At 41.6% G+C, this 25,000-nt stretch overlaps 1 protein-coding gene across 8 annotated transcripts in view; it reads left to right on the forward strand.

Moving 5' to 3' along the window:
* The window catches only part of LOC143027786 (uncharacterized), a 137,226-nt gene that overhangs the window by 47,144 nt on the left and 65,082 nt on the right, over positions 1-25,000 (forward strand). For all 8 annotated transcript variants that reach the window (XR_012966649.1, XR_012966650.1, XM_076189336.1 and 5 more), the window contains 2 exons: positions 5,250-5,297; positions 23,109-23,153. Coding sequence is in view for 6 of the 8 variants with exons in the window: in XM_076189336.1 (XP_076045451.1) it covers positions 5,250-5,297; positions 23,109-23,153 (93 nt within the window). In the remaining 2 variants the exon portion in view is untranslated. The remainder of the gene's footprint in view (positions 1-5,249; positions 5,298-23,108; positions 23,154-25,000) is intronic.

A 25,000-nucleotide genomic window follows, 5' to 3' on the forward strand; every position in this document is an offset into this window, starting at 1 on the left:
CCTGGTCGGGTCTAGAGAGGTGGTGATTGCACTGCAGCGGCTTGTAGTTCGTGGTAACGGCATACCATGGTCCCTACCGCGAGGTTCTCTCCAGGGAATGTTGGCGGTGATGAGTGGCATGCCATGTGCCCCGTTTAGCCTGCGTCTTAATCTGCTGCAGACTGGGGAAGACGTTGCAGGTGAATGCGGGCATGGTGCTGGCTGCACGGGCTGCCGCATCCGCCAACTCGTTCCCTTTGAGTCCCACGTGACTACCCAGTTTAGCCGCAGGTAGTCTCTGTGCACTGAACTGGATAGATGTCACCGGCTGGATGTTGTCGGTGGGGGTGTATGGATAAAGTTCCAGTGGACAGAACCCCAGTGGACAAAATCTCAGCGCCTTAACTTAGAAGTGGACAAAAACCCAGTCTCATATACTCGTATAATAAGAAAGTTTATTGTTCACATTATACAAACAATATACAAGATGGGAGGACGGCGACGTGCTAAACGGACAATACCCCAACGGACAAAACCCCAATCAGTGAAAACTGTCATACCCGGACAAAACCCCAATGGCAATCTGCAAGTGGAGGACAAAACCCAAATTTGAACGGAACACCAATAACTTTTTTCTTCAGTTTTGATTGACATTTAATTTTGTTTCATTTGTGTTTTTTTTTTTTTTTTTTTTTTTTTTTTACTTTTATCATTATTATTTTGTTGTTGTTGAAGCACCAACATAACTACTTTGGTTATTTTTTTATTTATATTATTTCTTTACTTTATTTATTATTGGAAGCACCAACATAACTACTTTGGTTAATTTTTATACAATTTATTGATAACACTGGCCTGCGTTTAATTTTTTTTTTCAAAGGTCGAAGGTTTTTCAAGTGATTTATAGGTTTTTTGGTGCGCTAAATCCAAAAATGCCATCCGTTTCCTTGGATCAGGTCTAGTTTTTGAGATATGAGAAGTGCGACTTTTGGGCCTTGTATAGTACTAAGTATAAGGAAAACGAGGCTGCAGGTATAGCCTATTCTTATTTTTTTTTTGCATAAAAATGATACTGTAGCACCCCGAAACTGATACTGAAACCTATTGATGTTTTTGTTTACTTTCAGGAAACTGAAACCGAAACTGAAACTGAAACTGCATTGACTACATTGACAAACTGCATTGACAACACTGAAACTGAAAATGCTTTAGAAAAGTGTGATCTCCAATCAATGTGACTGATTTTATAAGAAGCTGTGCTTTTTACAAGAATCTGTGCTTCTTGTGTTTCTATTTTGGACACGTATCTTAGATTGACAGAAAATGGAACGCAAATGCACAAATCATCCTGATAGGTTCTGCTACATATGTGGTAATGTGATTCTTCCTCGTCGACTAGCAAATATAACTGATTTTGTGAAGAAGGCATATCATGCTTACTTTGGAGTTAAGCTTGGGGACCAGGAAAAGCCATTTGCACCCCATGTTAGCTGCAAAACATGTGTCGAGAACTTGCGTGATTGGAGAAATAAAAAAAGGAAGAGTATACCATTCGCTGTTCCAATGGTTTGGAGAGAGGGTAAAGATCATGTGTCAGACTGCTACTTCTGCATGACTAATCTTAAAGGAGTCAACCGCAAGAACAAGCATTGTATTCAGTATCCTAATGTTCCGTCTGCCATACGACCAGTCCCTCATGGTCCAGGCCTGCCCGTTCCCGAGCCAGATATTGCAATGGATTCTAGCTCTGAATAGGAATCTGATAACGCACTAGACAGGGCAGAGGGTGGAGAATACATGCCAGAAGAGAATGACCGGCCAGTGCCTCTAACGCAAGCAGATCTCAATGACCTGACACGGGATCTAAACCTATCAAAGGAATCAGCACAGCTTCTGGGTTCTCGTCTTCGTGAGAAAAATTTGCTAGCACCTGAGACAACATTCTTTTAGTACCGAGAGCGTGAAAGAGAATTTAGACAGTTCTTCACAACCCAGAAGGACTCGTCATTAGTTTACTGCAACAACATTGCTGGTTTGATTCAATCAATGGGGCTGGACTATGTTGCTACTGAATGGAGACTGTTCATCGACTCTTCCAGCAGAAGTCTCAAGGTAGTCCTCCTTCACAACGGAAATAAATACTCTTCAATTCCAATCGGTCATTCGGTGCAAATGAAAGAAACTCATGACAACATGGATCAGCTACTGTCTGCTCTGAACTACAATGACCATGGTTGGTTGATCTGTGGAGATCTTAAGGTAGTTGGATTGGTTTTGGGACTACAGGGTGGGTACACAAAGTATCCATCCTTTTTGTGTTTGTGGGATAGTCGGGCTGATGATCAACATTTTGTCAGACAAGAATGGCCACCACGACAACGTTTGGAACCTGGTTCACACAATGTTCAGGCTCGTTCTCTTGTTGAACCAAACAAGGTCTTACTCCCACCTTTACATATCAAACTGGGACTGATGAAGAACTTTGTGAAGGCAATGGACAAGGACGGCATGGGATTTACTTTTCTTCAGCAGAAGTTTCCTCGGATCAGTCTGGAAAAGCTTAAGGCTGGCATCTTTGATGGGCCTCAGATAAGGGAACTTATGAAGGACTCAATGTTTGACGATGCACTGAATGCAGCTGAGCTGTCCGTTTGGTGGTCGCTTAAGTCAGTGATAAGAAACTTTCTAGGAAATAACCGAAGTGCAGAATACGAGAAAGAAGTCGATGAGCTCTTGAACAGCTATAAAAAATTAGAGGCTCGCATGTCAGTCAAAATGCACTTTCTACGGTCCCACTTAGACTATTTCCCTCAGAATTGTGGTAACTTCAGTGAGGAACAGGGAGAACGTTTCCACCATGATATTCGTGTCATGGAAGAACGCTACCAAGGCCGGTGGGATGTGAACTTTCTTGCGGACTACTGTTGGTGTTTGAAACGAGACGTGGTGGCTGCTCAACACAGGAGAAAGTCACTGAAAAGGCCCTTCATCCATGATTAGATTTTCTGTAATATATCCTCTTTATCTTCTGAACTCTGCAAGAAAAAATTATTTCTTTTGTCAAGATTTTTTTCCCAAAATTAAAGGAATAAAAAGCACTAAATGGCGTTTTTACTTATTTTTACCGCCTCGTATCTCAAAAACGTGACCTGATTGAACAAAATGAGTGTAATTTTTAGATTCTGCATAGCAAATTACCCTAGAATCAGTTATCAGATGTTTTACCTTTGAAACTTCGCGGGCCAGTGTAATCACATGCCATTTTTTACTTTTATTCTTTTTTTTTTATATTGTTTAGATCTTGTGGGAGAAAGTCTATGGATGAATTCATGGATGGTGTTGGACACTGTATTAGATTATAGTTATGTACTTATAGTGAACAATGGACTTAATAACTAGATAACATTATCTTCTACTGACTCTTATGAAAATTAAGGATTACAAATTCATTGGTTAACGTTCGAGAACTTACCGGTCATATTTTTCAACCTGGTTGGGTTCTCAAGCAGTGGTGCTTGAATTGAAGATTGAGGCCTTGCCTTTGAACTTCGAAGACGTAGGTCTCTTGGTTTGACGTTTCTTGTGAAGTTGTCCGTCTGTTACCAGAGCTCTGGGTTTTCTGACACGACGTTAGTGCAGACTGAATTCGGCGCGACTTTTACGAGTTCGAAAAGCTCAAAAGGCCACGAGTTAATTTTGACTTTTTAAGTGAATACTCAAAAGTTCAATCCCCGAATTATTAAACCAAAATTTATTACATAACAGACTTAACAAGCAAATAAAGAGGAGGGGAGTTAAATCGTATCTTATTTAAAGTTACGATAGGCGCGGTTCGAAGCTTCAGGAAATGCTCCTGATTCGAAAGATGTAAACAAAACTTTGAGGGAAAGTTTCCCGAACGAAAAGGTAGGCACTAAAAGATTTCCAATAACAAGGAAGACGCCTATATAAATTGGTAACAATTACCACACTCTAAAGGAATTATGAACCAAGCAAGAGCAATATGCTCCCTGGTATACACAGCTTAGGAATTAATATATATCTATGTAAGATTTATGTAAATTGAGCAGTTGCTCACAATACATTTGGGTGAACTCCCTATCCAAACGAATATGTATATAACTTCATAGTCATTGATACTGTTTCAATAAAATATGTGCTATATTGTATTTGTATTTGTAGTTCATAAGTTATAAACTACCTGTGGGATATTGTCCTCATTGTGCGGGGTTTTGTCCCACGGGCTTTTTTCCTACATTAATTGACTCTGGGTCTTTGGGCTGAATACCTTGCTCCATGCGTCTGATACCACGACCGATGGTTTCGGACTTTCCAGTTCTTACACATGCTTTGTCAGCGGCTCCCATCATGGCGTCTGCAAGGATCTGTTTTTTTTTTTTTTTCCAAGAGAGTCTTATTTAATTTGATTATGTAGTTTGGCTACTACAACATGTACTTGGTCTTGATCATGGTTATGCTCTTTGAAACTCAGTGACACTTATATCATGGTTTGTACTCCTTACTCCTTTGCAGGAGAGTGAAGCACGGTTGGTACACTCCCAGCATATTGTGTTTTTGGTCTTGATTTTTCTGGTGTAGAGATATCCTTCATGGCACACTTTCAGGCCACCCTTGTTACTCTTGATGGTTTCCATGGTGTATTATGACATGACAAGCATAACCCTGTCTTATATATCCCAATTGAAATGTCTCAGGCTGGGATTGCACACTCCCAGCAGATGGTGTTATTGGTCTTGATTTTTCTGGTGTAGAGATATGCATGGCACAGTTTCAGATCACCCTTGTTACTCTTGATGACTTCCATGGTGTATTATGACATGAAAAGCATAACCTTGCCTTATATATCCCAATTAAAATGTCTCAGACTGGGATTTTGTTCATTTCATACATAAGGGATTGGGATTTTGTCCCTTAGGGTATTGTCCACTGGGGTTTTGTCATAGATTCGTCAGTTGGGCTGGCTTGCTGGCTCTTCTGGAGTTAAAATTTGGAGTCCGTGTGCCCAGCATTGGTACGCGTCTGTGCTTGTGTTATAGCTATCCGTGACCCGACCCATGTCTCGACCTGATCTACAGTGGTCAATTGTTTCTACCCTTTCTACCCTTTCTGACCATTGAGTCAGATTAACTATCACACAACAATACAATGCATAAACTTTGCGCTTTGTATACAAGCATACTTGTGGGTAAAAATGCATAACAAGTACGATGTTTATGGGGAAATGTAATAAACGTAAAAATCTATTTCAGGGTGTAATACCGGACCCATTTGGAGGTCAGCCTCCTGCCATAACAGAGGTAAGAATCTATAAGTTACATAAGTTATATTCTATATACATCCCTTATAAGAGAGGTAGTCTGCAATACACGCATTCACTCCCATCCATTCCACTCTCATCCATAACCCATTGTTTTCCTCTCATCTTAGTTACACGTGGATGTAATGTCATCTCTGTTTCCACCCCACCGCTTGGGCCAGAAACTGTGCAACAAACCATTGTACTAGAATCTATATATTTTCGATGTCTGAATAATCTCCTTAGGTGCAATCCTTCCACAAGTCCACAGTCATCGTAAACAGCTCTCCTTGGTAAAAACAGGGATACGTGCTAGCATTCACCAATGTGTATTTACACATTCATATATTCACATTTATATTTATATCCACATCCATATTCAAAATTATACTCAGGGTTCAGTCGCAGGTACCTGCTAGTGGTGGTCCTGCAAAATAGAAGTCATAGAGAAGTTTCTCCTTGCTGTCCATCAGCAAGTGGTAATAAACCTCCCTCACACTCTGAGAGACTCAAGGTTAAAAGAAAACCTTTCCTTATTGTCCTTATATTAATATTGCATAAAAAGTTACATGTAACGCATAGAGATAAATGCTTGTACTATAATTTGATTAAAGTTGTGGTCTTCGTAAGAAATACATTGAATTCAAATAACGAGTCGGTCTCATAACGTACTTATTTTCAAATTACTTTGATGTAAGATGATGTGGAACTAGATATTTATATATTTTATCAAAACATATAATTGACCATGAGATGACATTGAACCTCAAACGAGCCAGTTACAAGTTATTCTGGGAAAGGAAGACGTCTTCTTTCAGGAGAAACTCATTTATGAACCATGCGTATTGAACCTGCATGACATGACCATGGCATTCATATTCATTATTTCATTGTATGTTAGCATCAATACTTAACCTCTAGGACACCTCTTAAAGACATGTAAATAAGGATGTCATCAGTCGCCACTAACCGACTGGGTTATAACTTGTGGCAGAGGTCGAGCTGATGGTGGTTCAAACCCTGCTGGCAGCAAGTTAGACCAAGGGTATGGTTGGATAAATTCCACGCTACTAAGTCCTATGGAAGGGGCACCATCCTAGCCTCCTGATAGAGGAAGTTCGCGACGTTAAACCGAATCATTATTCACTTGATATACATGATTCTCTTCCATCAAAGGCATGAATATATGGGGATTCAAACACACATACAACTTTGTCATGAAGTAATGACTAGTTCCAGTTTATTTTTGAGCTATCGCCGAAAGATAGTTTAACACTATTAGCATCTAAGAGCAAAATAATTCTTCATTTACTTCAATTTCTAAATTGCTGCACTTAGAGGTTTCAAACGGTAAACTAGAAAAAGAGTAAAGTACGCTAGTCTCAGTCTTAATTTGATGACTGATTCGCTGGATTTTGTGTGTATGTGTGTGTATTTACCTAGTTGTATCTTACAGGAAGGGGAGCTAAGCTCATGGTGTCCCATCTTTGTGTCTCTCCATATCTAGTTTGCTCTAAATTCTTGTAGTGGTTTTGCACACACTATTTTTTCATCCAGTTTGTTCCATACATCCACCACTCTGTGGTGAAAGCTGTTCTTTTTCAGGTCTCTTCTATAATTGTCCTTTTTAAGCTTCTTTCCATGTTCTCTTTTGTTACTCTTATCCCAATTTAATAAGTCTTCTCTACCAACGACTTCCATGCCTTTCATAATTCTGTAGATGGTCAACAAGCTACCCCTTTCTCTTTTTTGTTCCAGAGTCGGCAACTCCAATTTTAACAATCTTTCTTCATATGATAGTCTTGTTAGTTCTGGGGCCATCTTCGTAGCTGCTCTCTGGATTCTTTCAATTGTCCTTATATTCTTTTTTTGTACTGGGTGACCATAGTGTTGCTGCGTGCTCCAATTTAGGCCTTATCAATGTGACAATTATTTTTTTTTTACCATTTCTTCATCCAAGTAGGTAAAAACCACTTTTATTGATCTTAGGAAGTTATAGGTTTTGCCAAGATTTTTTTTTTTTATATTTTTGTCGGGACATATCTTTTGTGATGATCACTCCCAGGTCTTTTTCAGATCCCTCTTTCTTTACTTCTTTTTCAGCAATTTTATATCTTCCTGATGTCTTTTTTTTTTTTTTATTTATTTTTTTTTTTTTTCCAAACTCTATATGCTACAAATTTTTATGTTGAGTTCCACTTCCCACTTCTGACTCCATTTCCAAATCCTGTTCAGATCTCTCTGTAATGAATCACAGTCCATTTCAGTACAGTGGTACCTCTATTTACGCGAGCCCTTATGTACGCGAAATTCTATTTACGCGGTCAAATTATGGGGAAAATCTTGTTGCTATTGACGCGGAAAATTTCTATTTACGCGGTCACATTGGTATCTATTACTGTGCGGAAAATCAAATCCCGCGCCGCCATCTTGCTGATGTCACAATTCACGTGCTGTGTTGTGTCTCCTCCCGCCATCTTTGCTTGTTGTGTGGACGACTGGTCCTTCTTTTGGCGCCTACCCCTTGGTATTGTATTGTTTGTGCCTTTAAAATGCTTCCAAAAACAGGTGAGAGGTTCTACAGAAGCTGGTGCTCGCAAGAAAACCAGTATCACGATTGAGAAAAAGAGGGAAGTGATTGCCAAAGCTGCTCAAGGTTTACGCGTGTGTAAGCTGGTGAGCGAGTTTGGTATACCCGATCCGACAATAAGAACCATTCTTTTAAATAAAGAGAAAATTCTGTCAGCTAATGTGTCTAAGGGTATAAGGTATGTGAGCACACATAAGAGGCCAGCATTGTTGGACGAGGTGGAAAGGTTATTGCTTGTGTGGATACAGGAGAAGCAGCGTAAGAGTGACAGCTTGAGTGAGGAAATGATCTGTTCAAGGGCTCGCCAAGTGTATGCCGACCTGCAGCGGCAACAGGCTGGTACCAGTGGCCAGCTTACACCACCTTCAGTGCCCTTTACAGCCAGTAGGGGGTGGTTTGAGAAGTTTCGGCAACGTACGGGCATCCACAGAGTGACACGGCATGGTGAGGCGGCAAGCGCGGACACAGACGCAGCTGAGGCGTTCATCAAGGAGTTTGAGGAGCTGGTGTGTCGTGAGGGTTACCTGCCACAGCAGGTATTTAATTGTGATGAAACAGGGCTCTTTTGGAAGAGGATGCCTAACAGCACCTACATTACTGCTGAGGAGAAAGCTTTGCCGGGGCATAAGCCTATGGAAGAGGGGCTTACAGTGATGTTATGTGCTAATGCGAGCGGCGACTGCAAGATCACACCACTCGTAGTGTATCATTCGGAGACGCTACGAACATTTAAGAGGGGCAATGTCCTGAAGAGCAGACTTCCAGTGATGTGGCGTTCCAACCCAAAAGTGTGGGCAACCCGACAGCTGTGCCAGAAGTGGCTCGAAGGAGCATACGGCCCTGAGATCAAGAAGTTTCTGCAGGGGAATGGACTGCCACTGAAATGCCTTCTGCTGCTGGATAACGCCCCAGCACATCCCCTCGACATGCAGGCACATCTTCCCCAAGACTTGGATTTCATCACAATTAAATTCCTGCCTCCGAACACAACTTCCATTCTGCAACCGATGGAGCAGCAGGTCATTTCTAATTTCAAGAACCTGTACACGTGTGTTCTGTTTGAACGCTGCTTCAACGCTACCACCGACACAGACCTAACCCTGCGATAATTTTGGAAGTCCCAATTCAACATCTTGCACTGTGTCAAGATGATTAGCAAGAGCTGGGATCAGGTTACCATAAGGACTCTACAGGCAGCGTGGAAGAAGCTTTGGCCATCATTTGACAGGGAGCGGGACTTCGAGGTCTTTGAGCCTGCTGGTCCATCGGTCATCTCGAACATCGTTGCGCTGGGGAGGTACCTGGGCCGGGAGATGGAGGACGGGGATGTCAAGGAGTTAGTAGGGGAGCACGAAGATGAACTGACCACCGAGGAGCTGAAGGAGCTGCATCAGGAGCAGGTCGTCGAACTGGCCCAGGAACAACAAAAGGTTGAGGGAGACGACGATCGTGCTCAGGGCCCCATCACGGAGGAGGTGAAGGAGGCCTGTGTAATGTGGAGGAAGCTCTACGATTTCATGGAGGTCACACACCCGGACCAGACACTAGAGAGCCGTGTTGCAGGGCACTTCAATGAACTGGTCATGTGTCACTACCACCAAATCGTGCACACACGGCGCCGGCAAGCAACCATCACAGAGTTCTTCCAGCCTCGTGCCAAACGACAGCGCCCTGATGAGGGTGTCGCTCCAGCTGAAGGAGCACCTCCTCCTTCAGATGGGGGTCAGTAAGCCCCCACCACTCCACCACCTCCTCACTCCCATCATAATCATACCTATTATCGGCTGAAAGAAACCTGCACAGCGAAGCTATAGCGATAATCCCATACCACACTCCTGGTCATATGGCCATTTCCCGAAGGTTGAGTGTGGTTTGAATTTTCCGCCAAAATCATCGGAAATTTAAAATTCCCGGCTCTGTGCAGGCATGCGCATTGTCGACCCCACCTCCCCCTCCCTATCCCCTCCCTTCTTACCCGGCTAGCTCGAGCCGGACGTCGCGTCACTTAGATCGCGGAAACGGAACCGAGTGGTTAACTCGCTGCCCACATGGGAGCAGGCGGTCCCGTTTCCTGCTGGTTAATCGTCTGTTAGTTTTATCGCTTTCCGCTTGGCTGCTGGTTTGTCTCATTCTTCGACTTTGATTTTATACGAGCACAATCCGTCCCCGTCTTCGAGCCGTCCCTGGTAAACAACCCGGGTCCTCTCGGAGGACAGGGGACGTGTCTTATGGTACGGAGTGTGGCGCCCCCCAGGGTCATCAGGCCTCTCGGCAGCGCCATACCTCTGACCATCATCGGTCCTCTATTGCCTCACGGTTTGTATCAGGACCTAGGCGTAGACTTTGACCATATACGATCGCAATACGTCCCCGTCTTCAGGCCGTCCGTGGTAAGAACCCGGGCCTCTCGGAAGACAGGGGGACGTGTCTTATGGTACGGAGGGTGGCGCCCCCCAGGGTCATCAGGCCTCTCGGCAGCGCCATACCTCCGACCATCATCGGTCCTCTATTGCCTCACGGTTTGTTTCAGGCCCTAGGCGTAGACTTTGACCATATACGATCGCAATACGTCCCCGTCTCCAGGCCGTCCGTGGTAAGAACCCGGGCCTCTTTGAAGACGGGGGGGACGTGTCTTATGGTACGGAGTGTGGCGCCCCCCAGGGTCATCAGGCCTCTCGGCAGCGCCATACCTCTGACCATCATCGGTCCTCTATTGCCTCACGGTTTGTATCAGGCCCTAGGCGTAGACTTCGACCATATACGATCGCAATACGTCCCCGTCTCCAGGCCGTCCGTGGTAAGAACCCGGGCCTCTTTGAAGACAGGGGGACGTGTCTTATGGTACGGAGTGTGGCGCCCCCCAGGGTCATCAGGCCTCTCGGCAGCCCCAAACCTCCGGTCATCAATGGTCCTCTAACAGCCTCATAGCTTGCTTTGTGAGGCCCTAGGCGTAGACTTTGACCTTTTCCACTCGTAATCCGTTCCCCATACGTCTTCGAGTCGTACGTGGTAAGAATCCGGGCCTCTCGGAGGACAAGGGGACGTGTCCTATGATACGGAGGGTGACGCCCCGAGGGTCATCAGGCCTCGGCAGCCCCATACCTTCGACCAATAATGGTCCTTTAACGCCTTATAACTTTCTTTGTCAGGCCCTAGGCGTAGACTTTGACCTTTTCCACTCGTACTCCGTTCCCCATACGTCCTCAAGTCGTCCGTGGTAAGAACCCGGGCCTCTTGGAGGACAAGGGGACGTGTCTTATGATACGGAGGGTGGCTCCCCGAGGATCATCAGGCCTCGGCAGCCCCATACCTCCGAGCTTCAATGGTCTTCTAACGCCTCACGGCACCACCCTCCTTCCAGGTTTCTTAAAAAAAAAAAAAAAAAAAAAAAAAAAAAAAAAAAAAAAAAAAAAAAAAAAAAAAAAAAAAAAAAAAAAAAACCAGCCCTTCTCATGAGCCACAGCCAACCTCTTATCAACTTCACTTGGCTTGAGTTTAAAGATGACTTACCTGATGTTCCACCCCCAAGTAAAACACAAAAGAACTTTAGACTTAGGGAGTCTAGTGTTAGTTAAAATGAGTATAAATTAGTTCAAAGAAACTACAATCGTTTAGTGTAATGAGAAGAGGAAAATCAGTTTTAAATAGTACAGTTTAAGTTGGCGCAAAGTGCTAGGTATTACATAAATAAAATGCCTTGACCTTGAAGAAAAAAAAAAAAAAAAAAAAAAAACAGGTCGAAATGGACATGACTTCTCCTATTCAACTTAAGCTAATCTATAGTCATGATGGTCAAGAACTTTACCATGTTGAAATTAATTTCAACGCTCACTGTGACTCAGGTCGAAATGACCATGACTTTTCCTATTCAACTTGAGCTAATCTACAGTCGTGATGGTCGAGAATTTTACCATGTTAAAATTAATTTCGACGCTCACCGTGACTCAGGTGGAAATGGACATGACTTTTCCTATTTAACTTGAGCTAATCTACAGTCATGATGGTCGAGAATTTTACCATGTTAAAATTAATTTCGACGCTCACTGTGACTTAGGTCGAAATGAACATGACTTTTCCTATTCAACTTAATTTAATCTACAGTCATGATGGTCCAGAATTTTACCATGTCAAAATTTATTTCAACGCTCACTGTGACTCAGTGATGTCACGGTATGATAAGATGACGTCATTGTGATAAATTGACGTCACCATGTAGTCCTATGACGTCAATTTGTGTCCCTGTGACGTCACGAGACGATCCTATGGCGCCATGATCAATCCGGTGACGTCACAGTATAATCACATGATGTCACTAGGTATTAAACATATAGAAGTCCGCTTGTGGGGGATGAGACGTCACAAATTGCCATAGCACACTATTGGATGAAGACGCTCGCCACGGGCTTCGAGAACTTCCCGCGGGAAGACTTGGGGTGAGTTGGATACATACCGAGGGTCCAGGCCCGTCTTCGTGGGAGACGCTCAGGGAACGTCTTCACCCAGGACGAAGCCTCTTGACTAACGCCCACGGACGAGGTCGCTCGGAAACGAACTTGGCCTCGCATACTCCCTTTCGGTTTCTCGCTTACCCCGAGGATCTTCACGAAACTAGTGAGAGTGGTAGGCGTACGTTGGACGGAAGCAAGCGTCTCCACACTCATGTTCCTAGACGGCTAGTTGATGCATTTGCCCACCGGGGAGGGTGCATCAGCCGACATCTCAGTGGCTCTGAGTGTGTTGGCGGACGTGGAGTTCGGGGTGGACTGGGACGGGTCTGCCCTTGCTCCCACCCAGAGACTTTATTGGCTCGGGATTGAGTGGGACACAGTCAGCGTCCTTCGGGTGCTCCCCTGCGCCAAAAGAGCGTGCTTCTCTCACACGTCCTCCCTCCTTCGGTGGCGGGGGGGGGGGGCCTCAACTTCGCGACCCCGGCCCTTCCACTGAGCCGCTTGGGGCGCCGACGGCTGGTACGGGAGGTCGACAGGAGCATACTGCTTCTCCCGCGTGACCTGCCCGGGCCGATACCCTCAGCACTCCACAGGTTGTTGCGTCCCTGGCTTCGGTCGGGGGCCCTACGCCGGTCGCTGGAGTTTCTCCGCACCCACTCTGTGGAGCGGGTGCGGGACCTAGGGACTGGACATCGACGACTCCCTTGGGGACACGGTGTCTCTACCACTCGGTCGCCCCTGTCCCATGTGTCGCCATGGAAACGGCTCCACCCCTCTCATCTCAAAAAAGTGGAGGGGGCAAAGGGCGACCAAGGAGTGGGGAGGGGCCAGGAACCGTTGAACAGGATACAAATTTCGTATAATTTACGTATTGTGTGAACAGTGCAATGTTGTGCATGTCACATTCTTCGGCGTGGGTACTTGACGTTTCTGTCTCCCCTCTACTGAGTGATAAAATGAATAAGTCTCCCATAGGAAAGACACACGTAATAACGGTTTGATTCAGGCTTCACCTCTCCTCCCACCTGTCCTCGTCTCATGCATAGCTTCGCTGTGCAGGTTTCTTTCAGCCGATAATATTTCTTTGTCGCGGCTCGTGCCGCTTAAATTCTTCTTATCGGCTTAAGAAACCTGCACAGATTTAGGGTCCCTCCCTCCTCCCACAGGCGAAGCCTTCATTTCTCATTGAAGTGACGCGACGTCCGGCTCGAGCTAGCCGGGTAAGAAGGGAGGGGATAGGGAGGGGGAGGTGGGGTCGACAATGCGTATGCCTGCACAGAGCCGGGAATTTTAAATTTCCGATGATTTTGGCGGAAAATTCAAACCACACTCAACCTTCGGGAAATGGCCATATGACCAGGAGTGTGGTATGGGATTATCGCTATAGCTTCGCTGTGCAGGTTTCTTAAGCCGATAAGAAGAATTTAAGCGGCACGAGCCGCGACAAAGAAATATCTATGTCCGTTTCGTGACAGGCTTCATTATATCAGAGGGAAAAAGTAGACTTTTTCGAGGTCGGGAACGGATTAATTGGATTAACATTGATTTCAATGGGAAATAGCGTTTCCAATTACACAAATTCTATTTACGTAGAGGTGTACAGAATGGATTAATCGCGTAAATAGAAGTACCACTGTACTCATCTTCTTTAACAATTTTGCATCATCTGCAAAGAAGTTCATGTAACATTCCACTCCCTCGTCCATGTCATTTACATAAATGGCAAACATTATTGGAGCCAGCAGTGATCCTTGTGGGACTCCACTAATTACCTCTTCCCAAGTAGAAGTTTTATCTCTGAGCACTACCCTTATTTTTTCCATGCAAAAAGTACTCCATTCATTTCAATAGTTTACCTTGTATTCCTCCTATGGTTTCCAGTTTTTCTAATAGTTTTTTGTGAGGGACTTTATCAAAAGCCTTTTGTAGATCTAGGAAAGAGCAATTGGCCCATCTGACCCTTTATTGTATTATGTCTAGTAGTCTTGAGTAAAAGCAGATCAAATTAGTGGTACACGATCTTCCCTGTCTAAACCTGAATTGTCTCGGATTTAGTATATTGTTATCCTCCAGATGTTTTATCCATCTACTCTTTATAATTTTTTCACATATTTTAGCTACTGTGCTTGTAAGGGAAACCGGTCTGTAATTTGTTGGGTCTTCCTTATTTCCTTTTTTATAAATTGGTACAATACCTTTCATCAACCCTCTCTCCCAAATCCTTTTTCACCCCTGTTCTCCTCCTCACCTCCTCATTTCTCACTCTATCTAGCCTAGTAACCCCCGCCATACTTCTCAGACACCTCATCTCAAACACATTCAAACTCCTTCTCTCTTCTTCTCTTATGTTCCACGTTTCTGCCCCCATACAGTGCTGTTGGCACAATCACTCCTTCATACAGTCTCCTCTTCGCATCCATTCCCAAATGTCTATTTCTCATTACACTCTTTAAACCACCAAGGCATTTACTCGCTTCTCTCAATCTACATTCTACCTCCACCTTCACTCCACCTTTTCCTGCTACACTTGCACCCAAGTATCTAAAACTATCCACTTCCTCCAGTCGCTCTCCCTTAATGTTCACTTCCAGTCTACTGCCACTTTCACCCCTTGTACATCTCATCACCTTACTTTTACCCACATTTATCTTTAGCTTTCTTCTATCACATACTCTCCCAAACTCTGCCACCAGCTTCCTCAATCCCTCCTCTGACCCTGCCACAAGCGCAGTGTCGTCCGCAAACAACAGCTGGCTCACCTCCCACTTTTCTCCATTTTCTTTAACCATCTCCAATCCCTGACTCACTACCCTAGCATTCACCTCTCGCACCACCCCATCCATGTATAAGTTGAACAGCCAGGGCGACATAACGCATCCTTGACGAAGTCCCATCTTTACTTCAAACCACTCACTCTCTCCATTTCCAATCCTAACACATGCTCTACTACTCACATAAAAACTCTTGACAGCTCCCAAAAGCTTTCCTCCTATCCCATAAATCTGCATAACCTCCCACAGTGCCTTTCTGTCTACCCTATCATAAGCCTTTTCCAGATCCATAAAAGCCCAAAAAACATCCTTCCCCTTTCCTATAGCTTTCTCACATATCTGTCTTACCACAAAGATCTGATCTACACAACCTCTACCCGTCCTAAAACCACACTGTTCCTCACCAATTACTCCTTCTGTTCCTCTCCTAATCCTCTCAATTAAGATTCTCCCATAAGCCTTCCCTACTACACTCAACAGGCTAATCCCTCTGAAATTACTACATTCACACTTGTCCCCTTTTCCCTTGTAGAGAGGGTTGATGAAAGAATATTAGGATGGTTTGGACACATGGAAAGAATGAGTGAAGAAAGACTAGTAAAAGAGGTATGGAAGGCAGATGTGGAGGGAGTGAACATGAGGGGACGTCCTAGGATGAGGTGGATGGATGGGGTGAAGGGGGCTTTGGGGAAGAGGGGAATGTCTGTTGAGGAAGGAAGGGAGAGGACGGAAGACAGAGGTGAGTGGAGAATGGTTGTATATGGATGATGTTGTGACTGCATGAGGAGGAATGGGCGGGGGGGGGTGGGGGGTGGGGTAGTATGTGTGAGTAAATTTTGACGCAGCCCGAAGGGATTTCTCCCCGTCCTCTCCTTATATGCAAAGGGGGACGGAGAGGGGGGGTCGCCGATTAAATGAAGCGGCCTTGCTGTGGATGTACTGTGTCTTGCGACACTGCTTCTGACCCAGGGCGGTGGGCGGGGTGCAGGGATGACCCGTCATCCAGGAGGTGCTCAGATGAGAGGAAGGGTGGGAGGGGTGTGGAGTGTATTTGGGGATGAAATGGGTAGGAGTGTTTTTATGCCTTTCCCTTTTTGGCTACCTCCCTTGGAAGGGGGAAAAAGCCTTGGTATATGTATGTATGTATGGTACAATACCAATATTTTCCCAGTCTTCTGGTATTTTCCTTCTTTGAGCAAGCAACTTATGTTTATTTTGTCTGCTAGTTCTTTTTTACATTCTTTTAATATCCAATTTGCTATTCCACCCGGGCTGTGTGATTTTCTGACATCGAGGTTCGTTATTTGACCCATTATTTCCTTCTGTGTTATTATTATTTCCTTCATTGGGGGGGGGGGTTATTTCTTTCCCTTCAACTCGTTGTTGTATATTTTCTCTAGTGAAAACAGACTTGAAGTGTTTGCACATAACATCAGCCATTTGAGTATCTTCTGTACATTCTGTGTTCCTTTGGCGTAGTTTCACTATTTCCTGTTTGTTCTTAAATTTCCCATTTACCTATCTATAGAATAGCTTTGTCTGATCCTTACATTTTTCTATTATGTCTTTCTCATAGTTACATTTTTCTTCCCTGCATACTTTTACATATTCATTCCTTTGATTAACATAATTATCACTTTCTAGGTTTCCTGTCTTTTCTCCATCTCTTCCAAGCTTTGTCTCTTCTTTCGCTTCACTACACCTTCTCTTAAATCAGCACTTAATGTACACTCCTGTTTTTGCTTTGGTACACACTTTTCCACTCCTTCTTTATAGATCTTCATCAGAATCATCCATTTTCTTCCACTTGTGTTTTTTCTTTGTAGAATTTTTCCCAGCTTGCTTTAAGAAAAAAAAAAAAAAAATCTTTAGTTTCTCAAAGTCCATTTTGCCATACATCACTCTGCCTTTTCGTTGTTTCTCACATCTTTTTATATATATTTCCTCTAATTCTAACTCGAGTAGTATATGGTCACTCTTCGCAATTGGTGTCTTATATTCAATTTTGTCTACTATTTCACGGTCTGACGTAAATATTAAATCTAGTCTTGATGATTCTTTATTATTTCTAAATCTAGTGTTTTATTTACCCATTGTGTCATTGTATGTTCCATGGTCATGTCAAGTAATACATTTCCCCAATGATCCTCTTCATCTTTCACTGTCATCTCTTCACAACATATTTCTTTGCAATTAAAATCACCCATGAGTATTACATTACTTCCATCCATCAGCATCTCATTTAATGACAATTTTGTATCATCTAACATTTTGAAGTAATTTTTCTCCAAGACTGTTTTGGGGGGCGCATAAATCACTGCACATTTTCTGTTTTTCATGCCATTGTCAACTCTTATTGTGATCAACTCTACACTGTTCACTCCACATGTAACTTTTGTCACATTTAGGTCTTTCATAACCAGGAACATGACTCCATCTTGTTTCTCTTATTTCTAAGCCAGTGATTATATAATCCATGCCCAACATTGTTTGGTACTAGTGGACCTCTTAATTTTGTCTTTACAATTCCCTTTATGTCTGGTTTAGCTTCTGATAGGTAATCGTTAAATTGGTTAAATCCTGAAATCAATCCATTTGTATTAGTATATGGTAATTCTAATTTTCTACACCCTCTATGTCGTTCTCTGAAACTTTTTTTCTTCAGGATACCATTTTATCAGTCTCATATCTAACACTCTCCAATAAAACTGCGTTTTCTTGGTCTTCGTTCTCTTCCCGTATTTTTTTCTTTAGTTTAATTTATTATGTCCTAATTCTTTCTCTTTCCTCGTCATTCATGTCTCTTTTTATCCATATATTCTTATAATGTTTGCTTGCCAATTTTCCTGTTCTTGTTAAGATTTCCTCCACTGTCACTTGTGATCTTAATTTAATCTTTAGTGGTCGACTTCTCCCTTCTACATATTTACTCATTCTGTGCACTTCCACTATTTCCTTGTCCATTTATTGCTTGTTTTCCTGTACTGCTTTTAGAAATTATTTGCCAATTCTTTGTCCTTTTTTCTCTCTGGAACCAATTTCGGTTATGTTTTTCCTTTAGACCATAAACTACTATACATTTTTTATCTACTGTAACTATTACTAGGATTTCTTTTTGTTTAATTACCTTGATAACTGCATCTTTGGCCTTCTCCTGCATCTATTGATGAACTATCTATTTGAAAATTACCTTATCTTCTTCCTTGTCTTTTTTCCAATCATTTCTGAGTTGCTGTAATTCATTTTCTCCTATGGTTTCTCCTGGTTCCATGGTCATTGCTTTAATCTTTTCATCTACCTTTTCTCTTATGGTCTCATTATTTGTGTTTTTATTATTTTTCAACTTTTCGTTTTCAGCTTTCAGCTCGGCCAGTTTTTTATTTTTATTTTTTATTTTCATTTTTAGTACACTGATATTTTCTTTCATTTCACTGTTCACTTTCTTTAAGTCAGCCACTTCATTGTTTAAGTCTTTTTTCGTCTTCTATAGATCATTTTTTCTTGCGTCCATACATCGTTCATATTTCTCATATCCCTCTCTATGTCTATAATTCTACTAAAGAGTCTTCTTTCGTACCCACTGAAACCCGAAAAATTACTTTCATCTCCATTGTCAAATAAAAACATTTCGGTACCTCTTGGTGATCTAAAATCAATATTTATATTCTGCTTTGCTCTTGTTCCAGTAACCGACTCTGTCTATCTATTTACATTTGACCGTAACGAACGACCATCTTGGGAATCTTTCGACCTCAACAATTTCCTCCATTTTACTTTAATTTCACATTTTTTACATTGTGATTAACCATTTCGGGTATCCATGAGCACTCCCATGTATAATACACTAGGTGTTCTATAATTGAAGCACTGTTGCGATGTTACGTAAAATGTATTTCACAGGAACACCAAAATATGCATGTTGTCACTACGACGACCGACGTGTGTGTATGTGTATGTCTGTCCTTAAGTGTAGTATACAGAAACACTTGTGGGGTCCCATGTGTGATATGGCGAGTGGTTGTGTTACGGCCGATGAAGTACAATCTCTACTTGGTAGAATTGAAGCTTTGGAGGATGCTGTAAAGTGCCTTAAAGAGGAGAATGGAGTTCTCCGCTCGAAGACCCAAAATACGGAAGACAAAACTAGCTATGATATTAAATGGAAAACGGCGAAAAATAATATGCGGAATAGTGGAAAAAAGTCTTCACCAACCCCCACTCGATTGCAAGAACTCGTTTCAAGCACTAGCGAATCTGCAGGAAGAAGAAACAAATAAAATTCAAGAGAAGAAGGGAAGGGCAGACACTGGATCCCTGCCCACAGGTAAGATTTTGGTTGTAGGAGACAGTCAAGTGAGGTACTTAGACAGGGATTTCTGCGATAAAGATAGGAAACATAGGTGTGTTTCTCTGGCGCGGGGATAGGAGATGTTAGAGATAGTATTGAAGAGCGTTTAGTAGGGGAAGGTAAGGACCCTGTAGTTTGCTTAAGTGCCGAGGGCAATGATATAGGTAAGTTAGAGAGTGAGGAATTGTTTGCGCGGTTCCGGGATGCATTAGACAAGATTAGAAATAGGGGAGGTGCTCCTGTTGTATGTGGAATCCTTCCGAGGCGTAGAGTTGAAGGCATGTGGTATTCCAGGGCTATTGCAATAAATTGCAGGCTGGCAAAACATTGTAAGACCAGTGAATGGGCATTTGTCGACAACTGGGACCGCTTTTACGGTAGTAATCATCTATATACAAGGGACGGGGTGCACTTGTTGCCCAGAGGATTTCGGCTCCTTGCTGAATCCCTTGAGCGAGAAGTAGGCATCCTACAGGTTTTTTTTTGGGTAGATTACGTGGGAGCAGGGGGGGGGGCAGTATCGGAATATAGTTTAGGCAATAAAAACAACTTAGAGAGGGACTGTGAAAAGAATCACCAAAGCAGGTGCAGGGAAGATAAACTTAAAGTTTACAGAAGCATACGAGTAATTAACAAAATTGATTTGCTGCGAGGTAAATTATGCGTAGAGAATTTCGATATTATAGCTATTACTGAGTCCTGGATCAACATGGCTGAATAACATTTCCTTCCGGAATTCGAAATAGAAGGATATAAGTTTTTTCACAAGGCTAGGGTTAGCAGGAATGAGGGAGAAGTAGCACTTTTCGTTAAAAATACAATAAACTGTATTATCAACAATTTGATTAAGGAAGAGGACTGTACGGAATCCATTTGGGTAGAGATTATAGGCAAGAATAAAGTTATTATTGGGGTCTTGTATAGACCTAACCTCAGCATTGAGCAGACTGATCCCCTGATTCATGAAATTCACAGAGCGTCCCAGTATAAAAACGTTGTGATCATGGGAGATTTTAATCATAGAAACATTGACTGGAAAACTTTAATAGGAAATCAGGAAACAAAGAAATTCCTAGATGTGGTGCAGGATAATTTCCTAAAAACAAGTGATTACCGATCCTACGAGGAGAGAAAATACTCTGGTCTTAGTTTTAACTAATAATGAGCACCTAATGAGCAACGTAAAAGTGGGAGATAGTCTAGGCTCTAGCGATTATCAAGAAATAAGATTTAATATTATTTGGGAAGAATTGAAAAGTACGAATAGCATCCAAGTACCAGACTTTAGGAGAGCAAACTTTGACAATATAAAAACCTATTTGAAATTGAATATGAAATATCATGCGGACGTTGCGAACGTTTCGGACATTGTCAAGTCTCGGTGCGTGACCGGGGGTCAGGTCATGACTAGGGGTCGGGTCACGGAGGGTAATATACATACCTTGGGTTAGGTCATTTGGGGGCCAGGGCTCAACAGACAGGTCAGCGATTTGGATGAAATGTATAACAATCTAACTGATTTAATTGTTAATGCACAAAATACATTTATCCCCCTGAAGTCAATATGGAAAAATAGTAATACTTCCAAATGAATGACGGACATATTTAAACATGAGACCGAAATGAAAAAGGACTTTACGAAAAAAAAAAAAAAAAAAAAAAAAAAAAAAAAAAAAAACGGGGAAACACACCTCAGATCAAGATATAACAAAATGGCAAAGCTGGTTAAAAAGAATACATGTAGAGCGAAACGTAACTATGAAATTAAGGTAGCTAGTCAAGCATTCTCCAACCCAAAGGGTTTATTTCATCTCTATACAACAGAAAATAAAGAAAGAATAGGACCAATTAAAAACAATGAAAATATCATGATAGAATCGAAGGAAAAGTGAGTGAGGAGTTTAAAAATTATTTTCTATCGGTGTTTACTAATGAGTGGTTAGTACCTGACTGCGATCCGATTTTCAGAGGGGATGAAGAAAGTAGTCTATCTAATATCAGCATTAGTATAGTAGAAGTAGTCAGGCAGATTGAAAGACTTAAAGCTACAAAATCCCCGTGTCCAGACGAAATTTTTCCGAGAATGCTAAAGGAGTGTAAATTTGAAATCTGCGACCAGTTAACTGAAATATTTAATAAATCAGTAGACACTGGTTTTGTGCCTACCGCTTGGAGGCAAGCAAACGTTGTTCCTGTTTTTGAGAAGGGAGATAGATCATCTATATGCAAATACAGGCCAATCAGTTTGACATCGGTTATAGGAAAAATGCTTGAGTCAGTAATAGTAAATAGACTCAGAGAACATATCGAAAGACATAATTAAATTCGTGATACATAGCATGGTTTCTCCAATGGTAAGTCATGTGTGACTAATCTTCTATCCTTTTACACTAAAGTATATAAGACGTCAGATAACAATGATAATTACGATGTTATTTACCTTGACTTTAGCTAAGCGTTCAACAAGGTGCCACACCAGAGACTATTAAATAAGATTAAAGCCCATGGCATAGGAGGAAAAGTGTTAAAATGGATTAGAGCTTGGATCAGTAACAGAAAACATCGGGTCACCATAAATGGAGTAAAATCTAGGTGGTTCAATGTTACTATTGGGGTCCCCCAGGGCTCGGTTTTGGGTCCCTTGTTCATTATGTACATAAACGACTTAGACGATGGGATAAATAGTGATGTTGGTAGGTTTGCGGACGACACTAAAATAGGACGCCTAATTAGGTCAGGAGACGACGCTGAGATTCTGCAGGATGATCTTAACAAATTGTTCACATGGTCGGTGAAATGGCAAATGAACTTCAATATCTCTAAGTGTAGCGTGTTAAACGTAGGGCTACACAACCCCGAAAATAGATACAGCTTAGATAACACGCTTTTAGAGAAAACTGAGCGCGAGAGAGACTTGGGAGTTCTAGTGAGTCTGGACCTTAAAACCAGGAAACGGTGCATTACCGCCAGGAATAAAGCTAACAAAGCATTAGGTTTCATTGCTAGGACGGTAACGAATAGAAGTGCAGAGGTAATTATCAAACTCTATCTAGCGATAGTTAGACCCATCCTTGAGTATGCGGTACAGTTTTGGTCTCCGTCCTACAGAATGTACATTAATTCACTAGAATCATTACAGAGAAGAATGACCAAAATGATACATGAACTCAGAAATTTGCCTTACGAAGAGAGGCTTAGGCACCTTAACTTACACTCTCTGAAAAGACGCAGAGTGCAGGGTGATCTAATAGATGTGTTCAAGTGGATCAAAGGCTTTAACAAGGGTGATGCAAACAAGGTCATCATATTAAAACAACAGGGCAGGAGTCGCAATAAACTGGACAAATTTAGATTTAGAAAGGAAATAGGCAAGAATTGGTTTACTAATAGGGTGGTCGACGAATGGAATAAACTTAGTAACCATGTAGTAAGCGCTGAAAGTATCAGTTGTTTTAAGAAACGATTAGACAACTTTATGGATGGGGATGCCAGGTGGTGATGGATACGGAGCTGCCTAGTGTAGGCCTTATGGTCTCTTGCAGTCTCCTTCATTCTTATGTTCTTATATGTTCTCCTTTGCTTATGAGCATGAGAATACTTAGTTTATGCTCTGTGTGTATATATTACATGCCACAAAGATCTCTTTCTTTTTCAGAGTCCTGTCAAACCACAGGGTAGCTCAGGATTTGGGACTGCAATGGTGAGTCTCTTGTACTACTGATACAGTGATATACAAAAAGAAATTATGCTTATCACATTCACACTGAAACAACCATTGAAAAAAAAGTCAAAGAACATACAAACAGCGACCGAGAAAGTAGGAGAAACAATTAAGGAGACGGATATATTAGAAATAAAGAATCAATGGAAGCTAGGAAAAGAAAATAAGAAAATAACACTTAAAGAAATAGTACAACAGCAGGTAAAGGGAAATGCTAAAAAAAAGGTAATTGAAATAATCAAAGAAAAGGAAAACTGGGTAAGAGACACAGTGGATAAAAAAGTGCATTGTAGTTTATGGTATTAAAGAAAAACATGATGTGCATAGATACCAAAGAAAAAAGAAGAGAAATTGCAAAAGCAATTCTGAAAGAGATATAAGTGGAGGGACAGGCAATGGACAAAGAGATGGAAGAAATACATAGGTGGGACAGTACTATAGATAAAAACAGTGTAAGCCACTAAAAATCAAACTAAGGTCTCAAATGATAGCTGAAGAAGAAATGAGAGATGAGGAAAAAGAGAAAGAAAAGACATTTAGAAATGAATAAGAAAAAAGAAAGAAAGAGAGAGAGAGAGAGAGAGAGAGAGAGAAAACGGAGACTAAAATGAATTATTAATATTATTTTTTGGGAGTACTGGTACATAAAAAAGGGGGAAAAAAGAGAAAGAGAGAAAAGAGAAAATTAAAAATAACATATACTAACATCGACAGCATTATTTCAGGACTAAATGAATTAACGATTATCTGTTAGTAGAGAAACCAGACATAATGGAAATTGTGGAGACAAAATTAAAAGGTCCACTACCATTAAATACTGTGGGACAAGGTCTATACAACCAGTGGGCGAAAAATAGAAAGAAGAAACAAGGTTGAGGAGTCATGTTTTTGACTAAGAAAGGCTTAAATGTGACAAAGATAACAGAAAGGAAAAATAATTTGGAATTGATTATGATTAAAGTTAAAACAGAAACATGAAAAGTAGAAAATTTATAGTAATATATGTGCCCCCAAAACACAGTCTTGGACAGATAGCGATCATTCCAAAATATTGGAAGACACAAAGGATACATTAATTGAATTACTGCTAGAAGGAGGAAACATAGTAATTATGGGTGACTTTAATTCAAAAGAAATATGTTGGAAAGAAATGACAGTGAAAGGTGGAGAAGAATTTTGGGGAAATATTCTACTGGATATGACCATTGAATACACATTGACTCAATGGGCAAAGTAAAATACCAGATATAGAAACAAGGAAGAACCGTCGAGACTAGTTTTGATATTTACATCAGAGACTGAAATCATGGATAAAATGGAATACAAGACACCAATTGGGAAGAGTGACTACATACTAATAGAGTTTGAACTAAAAGAACAAATTGATTTGAGAAGAAATGGGAAACTTAGAAAAGGAAGACTAATGTATAACAAAATGGATTTTGAGAAACTCAGAAAACTCTTTCAAAGTGCAAATTAGGAAAACATCTTAAATTAAGAAACAAAGATGGAAGAAAAATGGAACATATTAAAAGAAAATTATAATGAGGGAATAGACAAATATATACCAAAGACGAAACAAGATCAGATTTACATAAAGTGCTGCTACAAAAAAGAAAAAAGAAAGAAAAAAAAGGCTAAAGATAGAACAGACAAACCCTGGAAACTATGGGAAAACGAAAAAAAAAAAAAAGAGCAAGTGGCAAATCTACATCCAGATAAGAAATAAGAAATGAATATGTAAAAATACACAGGAAAGAAAAGAGAAACTATGAAAAGGACATAGTAGAAAAATGCAAGGACCAACCTAAACTGTTCTACAGGTT

The sequence above is a fragment of the Oratosquilla oratoria genome, chromosome 8 (assembly GCF_046742065.1).
Source record: "Oratosquilla oratoria isolate Oo_2021 chromosome 8, ASM4674206v1, whole genome shotgun sequence".
NCBI classification, from domain to species: Eukaryota; Metazoa; Arthropoda; class Malacostraca; order Stomatopoda; family Squillidae; genus Oratosquilla; species Oratosquilla oratoria.